At 45.4% G+C, this 17,192-nt stretch overlaps 4 protein-coding genes and 2 pseudogenes across 6 annotated transcripts in view; 5 read left to right on the top strand and 1 right to left on the bottom strand.

Moving 5' to 3' along the window:
• LOC308462201 (chromosome-associated kinesin KIF4-like) overlaps positions 1–17,192 on the top strand; it is an 85,907-nt gene that overhangs the window by 21,519 nt on the left and 47,196 nt on the right. The gene's annotated exons all lie outside the window — the stretch shown is intronic.
• Positions 522–997, top strand: LOC308461375 (histone H2B 7 pseudogene; annotated as a pseudogene). The gene has a single exon. The product of its transcript is annotated as a histone H2B 7 pseudogene (transcript).
• LOC308461376 (histone H4) lies at positions 1,695–4,116 on the top strand. Its single transcript, XM_080978249.1, has 2 exons — positions 1,695–1,711; positions 3,274–4,116. The coding sequence occupies exon 2, from the start codon at positions 3,461–3,463 to the stop codon at positions 3,770–3,772; it is 312 nt and encodes a 103-aa protein (XP_080834375.1). The 5' UTR covers positions 1,695–1,711; positions 3,274–3,460; the 3' UTR covers positions 3,773–4,116.
• LOC308461020 (histone H2B 7 pseudogene) lies at positions 5,125–5,632 on the top strand (annotated as a pseudogene). Its single transcript has one exon. The product of its transcript is annotated as a histone H2B 7 pseudogene (transcript).
• Positions 6,386–7,107, bottom strand: LOC308461019 (histone H3.2). Its single transcript, XM_080977595.1, has one exon. It carries the CDS (start codon positions 6,844–6,846, stop codon positions 6,436–6,438), a length of 411 nt encoding a protein of 136 aa, XP_080833721.1. The 5' UTR covers positions 6,847–7,107; the 3' UTR covers positions 6,386–6,435.
• LOC308460724 (histone H1.5-like) lies at positions 10,544–12,303 on the top strand. The gene has a single exon (XM_080977238.1). It carries the CDS (start codon positions 10,581–10,583, stop codon positions 11,181–11,183), a length of 603 nt encoding a protein of 200 aa, XP_080833364.1. The 5' UTR covers positions 10,544–10,580; the 3' UTR covers positions 11,184–12,303.

Here is a 17,192-nt window from a genome sequence, read left to right on the forward strand (position 1 = left end):
GGATTATTTTCCTGTTCATCATAATCAAATGCAGCAGCGGATAGCAAACGGCAAGCTCCAAAGAGCTCATTGTCTGGTTTGCATGCATCTAATCCGAAAAGGGAACAAACCAGGGATACTGGTCGGTCCTTTGAGATCCCTGCCATTATCCTAAAAACTCATCGCGGTCAAGCGACGCCCAATGCGAATCCCATAAGCCGCGAGCAAAGCTTCAAAATTCCCGCGCGGCTTCTCATTTGCCCAGTTCGTTTCTCGGATTGTAAATGGACACTTCTGATTGGATGGCGGGGGAAACTAAACCAATGAGAGCGAACTCTCGATTTAACCAATAGGAAATGGACTCCCAGTTGGCGCTAAAGTGAAGGAGCCTTGGTTAGCCAATGACAAACAAACGCTTCCACTGCTATTTGCATACTAAGTTGCCGACCAATAGAAATTTGAGCGTTTGAGGTGCTAATTTGCATGAGACTCGTATAAATACAAGCGGCGGCGAAGAGCGCTTCATTTCTCTCTCGGCGGTTGGTGGAATCGCTTCGAGATGCCTGAGCCTGCGAAGTCGGTTCCCGTGCCCAAGAAAGGGTCGAAGAAGGCCATTACCAAGACCCAGAAGAAGGGCGACAAGAAGCGCAAGAAGAGCAGGAAGGAGAGCTATTCCATCTATGTCTACAAGGTGCTCAAGCAGGTCCACCCGGACACGGGCATCTCCTCCAAGGCCATGAGCATCATGAACTCCTTCGTCAGTGACATCTTCGAGCGCATCGCTGCCGAGTCTTCCCGCCTGGCCCATTACAACAAGCGATCCACCATCACTTCCCGGGAGATCCAGACTGCTGTGCGCCTGCTGCTGCCCGGGGAGTTGGCCAAGCACGCCGTGTCTGAGGGCACCAAGGCTGTCACCAAGTACACCAGCTCCAAGTAAACTTGGGAAAAAAACCCTCCACTTAAACCAAAAGGCTCTTTTAAGAGCCACACAAATTATTTTAAAAGATGAAATCACTACTGAGTTTTATTTCTTAGGGCTTCCAACTTGTCCCCAAAATATCTACAACAATCTGGCCACCACATTCAAAAGTAACAGTTTAAAATGTATTAAGAAATTGGTTCAACAGAGTTACTAGAATTTAAGGGGGGGGGGGCTTCATTGGTGTAATAAGCATTAAGAACTGTTTACCAATCCAGTACAGTGGTACCTCGGGTTACATATGCTTCAAGTTACATACGCTTCAGGTTACAGACTCCGCTAACCCAGAAATAGTGCTTCAGGTTAAGAACTGCTTCAGGATGAGAACAGAAGTCGTGCTCCGGCGGCAGCAGGGGCCCCCATTAGCTAAAGTGGTGCTTCAGGTTAAGAACAGTTTCAGGTTAAGTTCGGACCTCCAGAATGAATTAAGTACTTAACCATGATGTACCACTGTACAGGAAAAGGCAAGTTACTGCTTTTTGGGAGACAACATTGTTCTGTTGTAATAACTGGTAACATATCAACCTACCACTAGTAGTACCACTTTGCATAAGCACACACATTGAATAGCTATATACACATTTTCTAATTGGTAATTAACCATTTTCTTTTGTGCAGCTTCGGGATCTGATAATATAGTTTGTTTTATGTGGTTCTATGGTGTAATGTTTAGCACTCTGGACCCTGATTCCAGCGTTTTGAGTTCAAATCTCAATAGAACCTACAACTTATTTTCCCCCTTGAGTCACAGTGAGTAAACGTTCGTTAAGAATTATCAAGTCCTATCACTTACCCAACTTTATACTTCTCTCAAAAATGTTGCCTGGTCACTTCCTCCCCCCACTCTGCACTTTGTACCATATATTAATTGTGATTTCACATCTGTGAAACTAGAAACTGAATCCATTTCTTTATTGTATTAAATCTGAATAGTAAAACCTTGGTATGTAGTTGCGTTCCTTTACAACCTTTTCAATAAAATAAATATTGGACGCAGGAAAAGCAGTTTTGAGTTTCATCCAGTCTTTTCCCAGGGGACTATTTAATGACTTATTTAGTGTCTAATCAAGGCAAGAATACCTGTGAAATCCGAAAACTCATGTTTTGAAGGAATTCGAACCTCCCCAAACCTATTTTCCCCCCCATCGGCGGTTCAAACTACTTTTCCTCTTAAGATTCCCCCAATTCTCTCCCACAGCAGCCTCCAAATATATTATTGGTCAATGTGTTCTGGTAACATGAAGATAGGTGACAGCTGCAGTTCTGATTCCTATTACCTAGGAGTCATTGTCATCTTTTTGGCGATCTCTCATGGCCAAGTAAGATTGTCTTCCACGAACACGGTCTTAACAATGAGTCCGTAAGTGACTGTGGAGGCCAGTTCTGGATCCACACATCCTTCCACAGTGGGGACATAGGTTTCTAGGCAGGAGTTGATCACGGCGAGGGTTTGCCAAGCGTGCCTTCCTCTTAGCGCGTTTCTCCCTTGCGTCCTGAGTTTGAGTGTCTTCAAATCCCATGACACTTTTGGTAAAGACTGTTCTCCCACTGGAGCACTTGCTGTCCAGCGTTTCACAATTGCTGGTGTTTATACTACATTTTTAAAGATTTGCCTTGAGAGTCTTTAAACCTCTTTTGCTGACCACCAGCATCACGGTTTCCATTTTCAAGTATGGAATAGAGTAGTTGCTTTGGAAGACAATAATCAGGTATCCAAACAACGTGACCAATCCAACGAAGCGGATGTTGAAGAATCATTTCTTCAACAGTGGTGATATTTGCTACTTCCAGTACATTGGCATTAGTTTGGTCTTCAAAGCAAGGTTCTTCCTGCTTCAGCTTGTAGACTTTACAGATTGAGTTTTTTAAAAATTAGTTCTAGAACACTTATCAGTTTTAGAATATAAACCTTTGGCTAATTAAGCAATCTGTGTTGTGGCCTTTTAAAGTGTGTCTGAGGGGTTATTGTTATTTTCACTATGTATTTTTGTATTGTAAACAGCCCTGTAATCCTGATAAAAGGTACAGTAGTATAGAAACTTAATAATATAATATTCAGTTTTTACCAAGGGGCGCTAAAGCTAAATTAACTCTGTTCTCTTCTCCATTCCCTTAGTTCACAGTTAAAATTAGCGGATAGATTTAAGTGAAGTGGAATTTCTGTCTCGTGCCGTGCTTTTTCCAGCCATTTATTTGTCAAAAAATAAATACAAATCACCAGCAATTCGATTTCCAAGAAGCTAGGACGGGTGTTATCAAAAGCACCGAAGTTGTAATTCATGTACGCTGACAGAATTGTTTATCTTCACTAGGAAAAACGTCATTCGGCAGGTTGAATTGTATGAAGACCCGCGGCGTATTTTTACTGGTTGAGAGGCGTGGGTGGAGCAAACGTTGAAGTTTTCCCTCTGGTCGGATCCGATAATATAAAAGGACAACTGCAGAGGCTTACGCTACATTGGTTTCTCGTGAGTTTGTAGCCGATTGTGATTTTGCAAGATGTCTGGCCGTGGCAAAGGTGGCAAGGGCTTGGGCAAAGGAGGTGCCAAAAGGCATAGGAAGGTCCTTCGTGATAACATCCAGGGAATCACTAAGCCCGCTATTCGCCGGCTGGCTCGCCGCGGAGGAGTGAAACGTATTTCTGGGCTGATCTACGAGGAGACTCGCGGTGTCCTAAAGGTGTTTCTGGAGAACGTGATCCGCGATGCCGTAACTTACACGGAGCACGCGAAAAGGAAGACCGTGACCGCTATGGATGTGGTGTACGCCTTGAAGCGCCAAGGTCGTACTCTGTATGGATTTGGCGGCTAAATTCTTGATTTCGTATTCGCAGCACAAACGGCCCTTTTAAGGGCCACCACTTGCCCATAAAAGAGCTGTTAAAATGCGCTAAAATGTTCTATTTTTTTAAAAGGCTTTCTGCATCTGCACTAGTGAATTGGGAATTCTCGAGAGTTTAGCTTGACTTCATAGTAGAGCTGACTGAAGGGACGGAAGGCTTGAAGTAAAAAGCTTTATCGTTCCTGTTGGGTTTTGTTTTCAAGGTTACAAGCACCTAATGTAGTCTAGAACTAGCATGGGCAGTTTAGATACTTGGGTTTTCTTTGGTTGCACAATAACTATGCCTTTTCAATATATATTTCCAGAGCGTTCATGGCGGGCGGGGATGTAGCTCAGTGGTAGAGCGCATGCTTTGCATGTATGAGGCCCCGGGTTCGATCCCCGGCATCTCCATTAAACGTTTTGCACACGAAATTTTACGTTTTAATTTTTAAAAATAGGATTGATTTCCTGATTAGATATCGTCCTAGCCTACAGAAGATACCCACACCTGAAGATTTTATTAATGCCTTCGATACGTGTTGAAAAAGGGGCATAACGAGTCCCCATAGGGCAATTGCCAAAACTACGCAATGCACGTGATTGCTCGAAGCCGTTTAATCCGATTATCAATGGCGCCCCCCCCCCCCCGGGATTTAAGGGAATCGATTATCATGAGAACACGTTGGAATCTGATTTAGGAAAGCTTCATAATCAAAAAGGGAGGTGGCGTTTTTTTAGAAGCGCAACCCTGCTTGAAAAATTGGTCGACACTTCCGTCCCTGAACCTTGAGAAACAGAACGGAAGGGAAAGTTTGGGGAGATTATCGGGGGGTTGGGAGAGAAACTACGGGGGAAATCAAAATAGTGCAGTAATCAAACGGTTTCCTACAGGAACTTGCAAGCCTACGTTCTGAATGCTAAAGAGTAAAAGACAAAGCAACAGGGCTTTCTTTAAAAAATAATTCGGCGAAGAAGTTGGGAATCATATGAGTGCTCAGCAATTTTATTGCGAATTTACAGTACTATATTCCGTTTCTCAAAAGGAAATTTGGGGGGGTTGTGTGATTTTTCATGGGAACAGATATCTGAATCTAAAATTATCCCTTTTTGATCTAATGATTGTATTATCTTTTAAAAAGCATTTCCCTGAAACGTTTTGCTCAATTTGGCCTGTGGCTTCGAATCGCATTTTTGATTGGATAGCAATGCAAGCTTTCCAGTCAGCGACCAATACCATATTGAGCTTGTAATTCAAAGTCTAGGGAGCATAGTTCTTAAACCAATGGGAAACACGTATTTTCTGCCTATAGAAACGCAGTATTTGAAACAGTCTCCTGACCAGCCAATCAGAAAACAAATGCTTCAAGTCCTTCATTTGCATGAAGCTGGCATAAAAGGCGTTTGTTTCTCTCTGCGCTACAGAAGTAGCGGCTGATTTTGAAAATGCCTGAGCCTGCGAAGTCGTTTCCCGTGCCCAAGAAAGGGTCGAAGAAGGCCATTACCAAGACCCAGAAGAAGGGCGACAAGAAGCGCAAGAAGAGCAGGAAGGAGAGCTACTCCATCTATGTTTACAAGGTGCTCAAGCAGGTCCACCCGGACACGGGCATCTCCTCCAAGGCCATGAGCATCATGAACTCCTTCGTCAGTGACATCTTCGAGCGCATCGCTGCCGAGTCTTCCCGCCTGGCCCATTACAACAAGCGATCCACCATCACTTCCCGGGAGATCCAGACTGCTGTGCGCCTGCTGCTGCCCGGGGAGTTGGCCAAGCACGCCGTTTCTGAGGGCACCAAGGCTGTCACCAAGTACACCAGCTCCAAGTAAACTTGGAAAAAACCCCACTCCACTTAAACCAAAAGGCTCTTTTAAGAGCCCTCCACTTTTTCTTTAGAAGAGCTGTGCTTGCTTTTCACGTAAAATGCTAGATGCTTGCGGCAGATTCCAGTGTTGTAAAATTAACCAACCCAACCATGCTTAAGGTTGGCTTATTGGATAACCACCAGATATGCTTTAGCTCGCTATTAAATCCAAAAATAAACCAACCTATTGCAGTTCCCTACCTAGCAGCTGATATTACAGTATTTTACAAAACCGCAGCATTCTTTCCAGTATGCTGTCGAAATCCAAAGTTGTGAACTGTATACCAGCTGTCTCAAGCATGAAACAGCAAAGCTGGATGTTAAACTGCAGGTTAGAACAGCTATATTTATTTTAGAGGCATGAATCAAATGTGTATACAAGTTGAAACTTCTAGGTTAGGGGAAGCAATTATAACGAGGCAGTTCCTTTACGGAAATAGCTGTAACATTTCCATAGCGTTTATATAAAAGAAGTCCAAGCTTTCTGCCCTGTTGGTCCTAGGCATAGATGCACTGAAAAGACGAAGTGGCCAAAAATATTTGCATTTTTCTACACTATCATTAAGGACATATATACGTCCTGTAAAAGGGATCTACCCCCGGCCCAAGACCGCTTATTATAAGTTATATGCAGAAAACGTTATAGCACTTTTCGCTTATGTATACGATGGGCATTTTGCCCTACCGAAAAGTACACCGAAAGCAAGGAGAATAAGAGCAATTTCCAGCAATTTTGAGAGTATGTAGTGGCTCTTAAAAGAGCCTTTTGTTCTTTGAGCGAGAGGTGTCGATTTAAGCCCTTTCTCCGCGGATGCGGCGAGCCAGCTGGATGTCTTTGGGCATGATGGTGACCCGCTTGGCGTGGATGGCGCACAGGTTGGTATCTTCGAAAAGGCCCACCAGGTAAGCCTCGCTCGCCTCCTGAAGGGCCATCACCGCAGAGCTCTGGAAGCGCAGGTCAGTCTTGAAATCCTGCGCGATCTCCCGCACTAGACGCTGGAAGGGCAGCTTGCGAATCAGCAGCTCGGTCGACTTCTGGTAGCGACGGATCTCTCGCAGGGCGACAGTCCCAGGGCGGTAGCGGTGAGGTTTCTTCACACCCCCGGTGGCCGGGGCGCTCTTCCGGGCGGCTTTGGTCGCCAGCTGCTTGCGGGGCGCCTTCCCGCCGGTGGACTTGCGAGCGGTCTGCTTGGTACGAGCCATTACAGAGCTACAAGGCGAAAAGAATAGAAAACAAACACCTTCTCTCACGGCTGACACCAACGACTTGTCGAAAGCGGCCTCTGGCGGGCTATTTATACTGTAATTCCTCTGCTTGGATTGGCTAAGAGCATTGACCAATCACTTGCCGGATTTGAATCTCCCGCGCTTTGCAGGGATTGGACGTGATTTGAAGCCGCAAAGTCTCCATCCTTTTCTCTTTTTACCTTCCCTAGCTTGCCCCGCTCACTATATATTTGTTGTTTCCAGGATTCTTTTAATAAAATGAAAGGCGAGGACACAACATATGTGGACTTAATTTCACGAAGAACATACATTTATGGGCTGTGCTCCCTCAATCTGATTTTCAATTTCTTAGGGATTACCCGGTAGCGAGGGAAAACTAAATATTTTTATTTAAATATCCCGCGCGGCGACAAGAATGGACAAAAGCGGAAGTTAGCTATTGACCAATCAGAACGAAGCAAATGGTAGCGCAGCGTGAGACTTAAATTCTGCTGGAATTGTACAGAGAATTGCAGAAAGTGCCGGTTTACATGCTTGCAACTGATTAGACGAGTAGACAGAACACAAAAGAACAAAAGAAAATTTAGTCTTGCAAACTAAAATGAGAGAGAAAAAGAACTGCTTTCGTAAGGTAGCGTGGCCGAGCGGTCTAAGGCGCTGGATTAAGGCTCCAGTCTCTTCGGGGGCGTGGGTTCGAATCCCACCGCTGCCAGTATCTATTTTCCTGTTAACTGAATGCTGACCACATGGAAGATTGTTTTTTTCTGCTACTGTCTGAGTTTTGAAACCCGCAAGCGATTTTATGTTCCCTTTCATACGACTGCGATTGTATCGTATGTTAAATATTAGTATTGTGTTCAGTGCTGATCAGTGGAGTATAGCATTCTTAATCTAACACTTTAAACTGTTAATGGGTATTAATAATATAGAATAATAGTAATAATACATATACAGCTATTGTTTTTCCGATCACCATTTCCGCGCCTACCCGGCAAAATGTGCGCTTCTCCCCGTCGGGGAATCGAACCCCGGTCTCCCGCGTGACAGGCGGGGATACTTACCACTATACTAACGAGGACTTCGCTGATCTGCAGTTTTCCTGATTTGGTGTTATCCTAATAGTATTCGAGTCTGCCTAAGGGCTGAGACCTCCCAAAAAGCAGGTGTGACTAATTATGTACGAGGATTCTGCAGCCCTTGGTTGTTGTTTTTTCAATGCAATGTTTCTCACATTTACCTGGGACGAAGGCCCATTGCATATAATGAGGCTTCCTTTCGGATAAACACGCATAGGTTTGCACTGTTAAACAGCTTAGAAAGTGATTTCTGACCTTTCCTTGATTTTTTGAAGTGATTCATTTTCATAAGAGTTTCCTAAGAATTTTCACTGATGGAGGAAAAAAGATATTGTGCCATTGTGCAACTGTATGCCACTGGGTTGATGGGTTTTTGTGTGTGCTGTTTCCACGATATTGTCTGTTACTATGACATTCCATTGAATTGTTGTAGCCACTGCTGTGTGGCATTATCTGTTTCTATTAATTTCTTTAAATATCTATCAAACATTTTGTATATTCAGTTCAAGGGGTCCAGAAGCAGTGTTGTATCAATTTCAGTTTTAGACATTTCACCTTTTTCAGAGAAGCAGGAACAATTTATCTTCGCCTGATTTTCAACCTCGCAACAAGCTTGTGAAGTTGGCAAGACTGAGAGGGAGTGACGGGCTTCAGATCACCTAATGAGTGACTTTTAGGTAATTTTATCACGAGTAGACAATTTAACTGCAAGTCTTCCCGGGTATGATGTAGCACTCACCAGTCATAGATGTCAGCCAATGGATCCCAGAGACTACATTGCCACCATAGCCAGGGATAAAAGGATAAAATCTCAGGGTGTTACAATATAGTTAGATGACTCCTTACTGACAGTGAAGTCTTAATAATAATAATAATAATAATAACAACAATAATTTATTATTTATACTCTGCCCATCTGGCTGGGTTTCCCCAGCCACTCTGGGCAGCTTCCAACAGAATATTAAAATACAAAAATCTATTAAACATAAAAAACTTCCCTAAACACAGCTGCCTTCAGAAACTCAGATAGTTGTTTATTTCCTTGACATCTGGTGGGAGGGCGTTCCACAGGGCGGGTGCCACCACCGAGAAGGCCCTCTGCCTGGTTCCCTGTAACTTTGCTTCTTGCAGTGAGGGAACCGCCAGAAGGCCCTCGGAGCTGGACCTCAGTGTCCAGGCAGAACGATGGGGGTGGGGACGCTCCTTCAGGTAAACTGAGCAGTTTAGGGCTTTCAAGGTCAGCACCAACACTTTGAATTGAGCTTGGAAACATACTGGGGGCCAATGTAGGTCTTTCAGGACCAGTGTTATGTGGTCTCGGCAGCCGCTCCCAGTCACCAGTCTGGCTGCCGCATTCTGGATTAGTTGTAGTTTCTGGGTCACCTTCAAAGGTAGCCCCACATAGAGCGCATTGCAGTAGTCCAAGCGGGAGATTACCAGAGCATGCACCACTCTGGCGAGACAGTCTGCAGGCAGGGGTCTCATCCTGCATACCAGATGGAGCTGGTAGACAGCTGCCCGGGACACAGAATTGACCTGCGCCTCCATGGACAGTTGTGAGTCCAGAATGACTCTCAGGCTGTGCACCTGGTCCTTCAGGGGCAGTTACCCCATTCAGGACCAGGGAGTCCTCCACACCTGCCTGCCTCCTGTCCCCCCAAAACAGCACTTCTATCTTGTCAGGATTCAACCTCAATCTGTTAGCCGCTACCCATCCTCCAACAGCCTCCAGACACTCATCTCCAGACACTTGCAATAACCAAAGGGACCCAGACCCTGTCTGCTGTGGGACACCCACAAGTGTCTATTCTTTGTAAACTTCAGTTTGGAGTGGAGTGGGGGAACTGTCAGTTTCCTAAGGCACAAAGTCTGCATCTGTTGTTGTTGTTGTTGCAGACTCCCTTTATATCGGTGACATATCTATCCTCAGGCGACACAGCGGACAAACCTTCTTAACAATTATTTCTGGGGAAAGCCGATCAGTTTCTGTGCAGCAGTGGTTTAGACTTTCAATAAATTCCCGCGGAATATCTTGGAAGCTTGGTTCAAAAACAACTATACAATACCACTTTCCTTTCACTGAACGCCAGAAAACAGAACCTCATAAGACAAGCCGGATGTGCTACTTTGGCTCAATTAAATAAGCAATTGTCTTGAAATAATCCGCCGAAACACGTTCCTTTCTCGGTTACTGAAAAGGAAACCCTCCAAAGTATCCTATTAAATACTTTCCACAAGTGTCCGTCCAAAGAAACATTTGCTATTTTGACTTAAAAGCAAATGTTTTACCTATTTGAAGGCTTAAGAACTAGCTAGGGGTTGAGCTCCCCTCTGTTTTCCAGGCTTGCCTTGCATCCCCCGAACGCGAAAACCAGATCCTTAAAATCGCACATATCCTCCCCATCGATCCCTCCCGGAACCGAAATTATCCATGCAGCTAATTTCGATTAATTGACATTTTAAGCGGATAAAGAAGCACAATGCGGCAAAGGCCCCCAGCCAGGTATTGGCGTGCACGCGCCGTCCCCGAAACGCACCAATCAGAGCACGGCTCATCCCCTATAAATAGCGAGCTCCGAGCCGCTGCTCGCGCTCAGATTTCGGAGTTGAGGAAGAAGGAGGTTCACTGCGATAATGGCTGAAGTTGCTCCTGTCGCCGCTGTTGCTGCGGCTCCCAAAGGTACCGCGAAGAAGGCGGCCCCGAAGTCCCGCAAGGCTTCAGGCCCCAGCGTGACGGAGCTGCTGACCCAGGCGGTGACGGCGTCCAAGGAGCGCGGCGGCGTCTCCCTGGCCGCGCTGAAGAAGTCGCTGGCGGCCGCCGGCTACGACGTGGAGCGGAACAACAGCCGCATCAAGCTGGGCCTGAAGAGCCTGGTGACCCGGGGGATCTTGCTGCAGACCAAGGGCACGGGCGCCTCGGGCTCCTTTAAGCTCAATAAGAAGCAGGCGGACAACAAGGACAAGGCGCCCAAGAAGCCGGCGGCAGCGGTGAAGAGCACGAAGCCTGCCGCGGCCAAGGTGAAGAAGGCTGTAGGAGGTGCTGGGGCCAAGAAAACCGTCAAGAAAGTGGCCAAGAAACCGGGGGCAGGAGGTGCCAAGAAGGCAGCCAAGAGCCCCAAGAAGTCCAAAGTCACCAAGCCCAAGAAGACAACGAAGAGCCCCGCCAAAGCTCTGAAGCCGAAGGCTAAAGCCAAGCCGAAGGCATCCAAGCCCAAACTCGCCCCTAAGAAAAAGTGAATTAACATTTTACTGGGGGGCGTCATTTCACACAAACGGCTCTTTTAAGAGCCACCCACAATTTCTGCGAAAGACTGAAATCACTGCCCTGATCGGCTTCTCCCAAGTTGTTGAAATTGATTGCTCTTATGGTTACGTATTTCTAAATGAGATACATTAAACGAATTGTGGCAGCGTGAGCGAGCGGTCGTAAAACGCTGCTTTAAGACTCCAGTCTTTAAGGGGGCCTGGGTTTGGATCCCGCTGCCAGTTATTTATATTTGCTTCCTTATTTACATTGCTGCTCGCAACAAAGGGAATGCGGTTTATTTTTTTCTTACCATAGTGTCTACTTGATATAATTGCTAATTGCAATTTAATGGAAGAATAGTTTTAGGAGAAAACGGCAGGTGCGGTGCGCAGGATCAACAGCGTGTTTAGAAAATGACAACACTGCTTTGGTGATACCTGCCGCATAGTATATTTCTGATTCATGATCGGTTTGCCCTGCAGGTTTGATGCTTACGCTGCGTACTGCTATTTAAAAAAAAAGACACCCTAACTGCCAACATGCACCGACGAGGATGGGATTCGAACCCACGCGTGCAGAGCACAATGGATTAGCAGTCCATCGCCTTAACCACTCGGCCACCTCGTCGCGGCTTCTGCTCGTGATCGGGCTATTCTCCTGGCCAGGTTCACCTGTTCTCATATTCACCTCTCAGCTTTACCTATATCATATTCATTAGGTTTAAGGGGAAACGGGGGTGACTTGGAAGACTTCATATCCACTGTCTTAACACTGGTTCATTTGCTCCTGATACTTAACTCTCTTTCGCAGTGCTGGTCCACAGATGCTTGTTCAAAAATGGGTATTCAGACGTGCAATGAATTGCTATTTCTTTAAAAAGAGCTGGTCTCTTCCTTTTCCCTTGCCGTCCCCCAACCCTATTTCTTTTCTCTTTATTTGCAAATGAAAAGTGCTCTTCCGTCTTCTTTCAGCAAGTGCTCAGTAAATAACTTAAATACTACTTGTAATGGCATGACAACACTTCATTTCTTTTTATCTTCATGTCCTCTTGTCTTTTCTTGAAGTGGCATAGCTCTTTAAAAAAATGAAATAAAAAGTGTCCACACAAAACGTAGTCTGTCTGTATGTTCACAGCGGAGAAACTTGCCGTTAAAGGACTGCATTTACTGACTCTTATTACTTAAAGGCCAAAGAAGGAAAACGTAAAATACTGATGCCGAAACCCGGGATCGAACCAGGGACCTTTAGATCTTCAGTCTAACGCTCTCCCAACTGAGCTATTTCGGCCAGTGATAATAGGTGCCTTGATGTAATGTGCAATCTCAGCAGTTCTTGATACTGCTTTATTCAAATGGCTATAAAAGTTTGCCTTTTGCTATTCCTGAAGATGGAGGAAATGTTATTGTGCGATAATATAATTAACTGAAGAAACATATGCAGAAATTTTAAAACTAGATTAAAATGTACGTTGCATTGGCCGGGAATCGAACCCGGGCCTCCCGCGTGGCAGGCGAGAATTCTACCACTGAACCACCAATGCATCCGCTCATGTCTTTTCCCCGTCACAGTATATGTAGAAGCTTTACAAGGTGTGAGCGGCATTTTGAAAACTTTGGATGTGTTAGTCTGTTGTTGGCATGGTTTCATTTTGCAGCTTAGCCGTCCTGCTTTCCGAAAATGAATCTCGGGCCCCAGCAATCAAAACGCAGCCTGTTCTCCGACACTTGGGCGATGCCTCCTTCTGAGATTCCATATTCTTGCAACTTTTTCTTCAGTCTGCGCTGTGTTGACTGATCTGCGATCTCCTATCTTAGGCACACGAGAGGGAAGGAAATCACCCCGCCCGTCCGTAAGGCACTCTGCACATGTTTAAATGGGCTGGTTTCTTTAAGATTGCATAACGCCTTCCAGCTGATTACCCCGCCCCCTTTATTCCCCCACCCTCTAAAGCTTTTACTGCTTAAGTTTAAGGAACTCAGACTGAAGTTTTCGTTTCCGGATTAAAGCTTTTCTACTTTGGAGACAACGACACTAATTTTTAGCACTTCTGTAAACCCCACTAGAAATCCATGCACACACTTTCTGCTTTTAAATTACTCTTGAGAGTGAACGAGACAGGCTGCGACCAACTCTCTCCACTGGAGACGCAACCCTCTAATTTCTCTCCAAGGTTTGCGGCTAACGCGCAATTTGAAAATCGAGGGGGGTTAGGGGATGGGAGAACCCCCCATTCACAAACAAAATGAGGTTCCACCGAGATTTGAACTCGGATCGCTGGATTCAAAGTCCAGAGTGCTAACCATTACACCATGGAACCAAGCATACCAGCTGTCTCCTGTCCCGTGACTTTGTTCCCATTTAATTGCACACTAAGATAATAACAGGTGCCAAACGCCACCCCTTCTTTCTATGTTTACATTATGAAGGAGGAATATAGAAGAAAGGGTATAATCAGATACTATTTGAATCTTGAAGCACTGTCTTTTCCTTTTTTAAAAAAACAAGAAATACAGTACTGGAAACTGTTGCACCAGGAGTGTTTCCATTTCACTGGAAGTGTGAAGCAGGCAGGCAAGGACTAGTAGCATGGAACAGCAAAAAATATAAATATTCTGGACTTTTCAGGTTGGCCTCTCATCGGCACCCATTCCATGTTGCCATCTGTGTATATGGACACAAAAAACAGGTTTGGCAGGACCCAGACCACAGAGGCTTGCAATCTAAAAATAGACTCAAAGGCAGCTAAGGCTAAATGGAAGGAATATACAATTACCCATACTATGGCTTAATTACAATAGGAATTTTAGTCTAGGGAGTTGTTCATGGGCGTAACTGGGGGGGGGCAGGGAGGGGCAGCTGCCTCCAATCAATAAAAATCAATTAAATTCCTTGCGAGCTGTTTGGCCTGCCTCCCTAACAAAAAGTCTGCCCCCACCAAAAATCCTGGCTATGCCCACGAAATTGTTGCCGTATAAATTCATCACAGCACTTTGAAAGCGGGTTCAAAACAAGTAGGATATTTGCAATGTAAGAGGTTGGCAAAAGGAGGCGTTGATTCTATGCGCCATTTGAATTTGATGCCACTTCGAAACTAATTCTCAAATCACTTTGAAATGTGGCGTTGCATTTTGATGCGGTTTCTTTCCTTTCTGTCCTGTGTTTTATTTTGATACCAATGTGAGCTGCTCTGGGAAACGGTCTGCTCTGGAAACCTGCATGCTTTAAACTTAAGATTCAAATGGGGGGGACAGAACCTGAATGGGACAGAGAAATCATTCTCCTAGTTTGCAGAATCTTCCCCCAAACACACTTGCATAGACTTCCCTGGCTTTATTTGCTTGGTTCGTAAAATTTATTCACTGCTGGACTGAAAACAAAACAAAGCAAAACCCTCAAAGTGGACACAAAGTAGATTTGATTTTTTGGATCAGACCAATTACTCTTCAGACATCACCTTGCCAACAAAGGTCTGTACTGTATAGTTCAAGCTCTGGTTTTCCCAGTAGTGATGTATGGAAGTGAGAGCTGGACCATAAAGAAGGCTGATCGCTGAAGAATGGATGCTTTTGAATTATGGTGCTGGGGGAGACTCTTGAGAGTCCCATGGACTGCAAGAAGATCAAACCTATCTATTCTGAAGGAAATCAGCCCTGAGTGCTCACTGGAAGGACAGATCCTGAAGCTGAGGCTCCAAGACTTTGGCCACCTCATGAGAAGAGAAGACTCCCTGGAAAAGACCCTGATGTTGGGAAAGATGGAGGGCACAAGGAGAAGGGGACGACAGGACGAGATGGTGGGACACTGTTCTCGAAGCTATGAGCTTGACCAAACTGCGGGAGGCAGTGGAAGACAGGAGAGCCTGGCATGCTCTGGTCCATGGGGTCACGAAGAGTCGGACACGACTAAACAACAACAACAATTACTCTTCTCCTGTCCAGTAGTCAAACTGAAGCTTGCCAGCTGTTTCGGGAAAGTTTACAGGCAAGTAAAGGTTATGGTATCCCTCTTGTTTGGGTCAAGCACCCACTGCTATTACAGCCACCTAGAAAGCTTCCTTTTGGGGGACATAGCAACAGGGTGCCATCAATTTCTGGGCGGGACACTCTTTTCTTTCTGACATGGTGAAGATAGCTGCTACATAGACAAGTATTTCTAAGGAATAAAAGAGACATGGTACTAGTTTTGTCAGGAAATTTACAACCTGACTCAAGGCCTCCGACAACCTGTAACTGAGACAATGCAGCCTTTGGGGTTGCGGCGTTCATCTCACTTTATTGGCCAAGGGAGCTGGCGTACAGCTTCCGGGTCATGTGGCCAGCATGACTGAGCCGCTTCTGGCAAACCAGAGCAGCACACAGAAACGCCGTTTACCTTCCCGCCAGAGCGGTACCTATTTATCTACTTGCACTTTGACATGCTTTCAAACTGCTAGGTTGGCAGGAGCAGGGACTGAACAACAGGAGCTCACCCTGTCGCGGGGATTCGAACCACCGACCTTCTGATCGGCAAGTCCTAGGCTCTGTGGTTTAGACAGAAGAAGTAAAATGGGAAATCTTGTGAAATCTAGGCTCTCAGTATGGCGTCCACAGCAACCCCAAGCAGGGTGAATAATACACCAGTCTCAGATGGTAACATTTTACTGAAACTTCCCTGCTCCCCAAAAAAACCCCTCTGATAGAATCCAGCAATGACAAGAAAAGGTTGCTGTCTCTGTTGTGAAAAAATAAGTCTCAAAGAGAACACATTACAGAACATCAATAGACTTATATAAATATTTTGACAGTGTTGTGAATTGGACAATTAGCACGCTTGTCCTCCTTCAAACGGATCCACACCCAAACTTAATGAAGCAGGAGGTAGAGTTTTGATGAACAAGCATTCTTTGGAGGTGAGGAATGTGTGTGTTTTAACTCCCTAGCCGTGCTTCCTCTAAGGGGCTGAAGCTCAAGTTAATCAAATTCTCTTGCTTTTTTTTTTTAATGATCCCCTTGTGCAGAAACAGCTAGAGGCAGGGAAGACATCCTGCCATCAGAAACCTGAAAATGTTTCTTAGCTGAGGTTCATGTGGTAAGGCTCACCTAACAAAATCTAAGCAGGTTTCACTGCTGTGACAACCTCGCCCCACACAGAACCAAGCAGGCTGCAGTTTGGGGAGAGGACTAAGCCAGAAGCGGCTTAGTCATGTACGCAGGCTCCCTTGGCCAGTGAAGGAAGATGAGTGCCGCAATCCCAGAGTTGTCCGCAACTGGACCCAATGGTCAGGGGTCCCTTTACCTTTTACCTTTACTCACATCAAAGAAGGCAAAAGCAAATCTGCGGCTGCCCGGACAGATAAGGACTGCAAACATACCCACAGCTTGGAATGGGTGTGATCACACCGAGGAGAAAAGGGTACCACCCATTTGCTCAGAAATCTGAAAAAGTTCCGCTTTGTTGCTTTTTTAAAAAAGTATCTGACTCATGAATTAGGTGTGTGCATAGTACATTAGTTACTGATTTATCATTGCCTGTGTTTTGTCACATTCACAGCACAATTTTGAAGCACTATGATGCCATAGTAATTCTGGGAGTTGCAGTTTGTTAAGTGTGTTGAAAGTTGTCAGGAGGTCCCTATTCCTCTCCCTGAGCTACCATTCCCAGAGTCCCATGTGAAGAGGGATTGGTGGTTAAACCACACTGAGATATTGTAGCTCTAGGACAGGCATGGCCAAAGTTGGCCCTCCAGATGTTTTGGGACTACAATTCCCATCATCCCTGACCACTGGTCCTGTTAGCTAAGAGCGATGGGAGTCATAGTCCCAAAACATCTGGAGGGCCAACTTTGGCCATGCCTGCTCTAGGAGGTCTCCTAACAACTCTTGGCAGCCTTAACAAACTACAACTCCCGGGATTCTTTGGGGAAGCAGTATAGTGGTACCTCGGGTTACATACACTTCAGGTTACAGACGCTTCAGGATACAGACTCAGCTAACCCAGAAATATTACCTCAGGTTAAGAAC

Source organism: Podarcis pityusensis, assembly GCF_964106645.2.
Source record: "Podarcis pityusensis genome assembly, chromosome: 13".
Lineage (NCBI taxonomy): Eukaryota > Metazoa > Chordata > Lepidosauria > Squamata > Lacertidae > Podarcis > Podarcis pityusensis.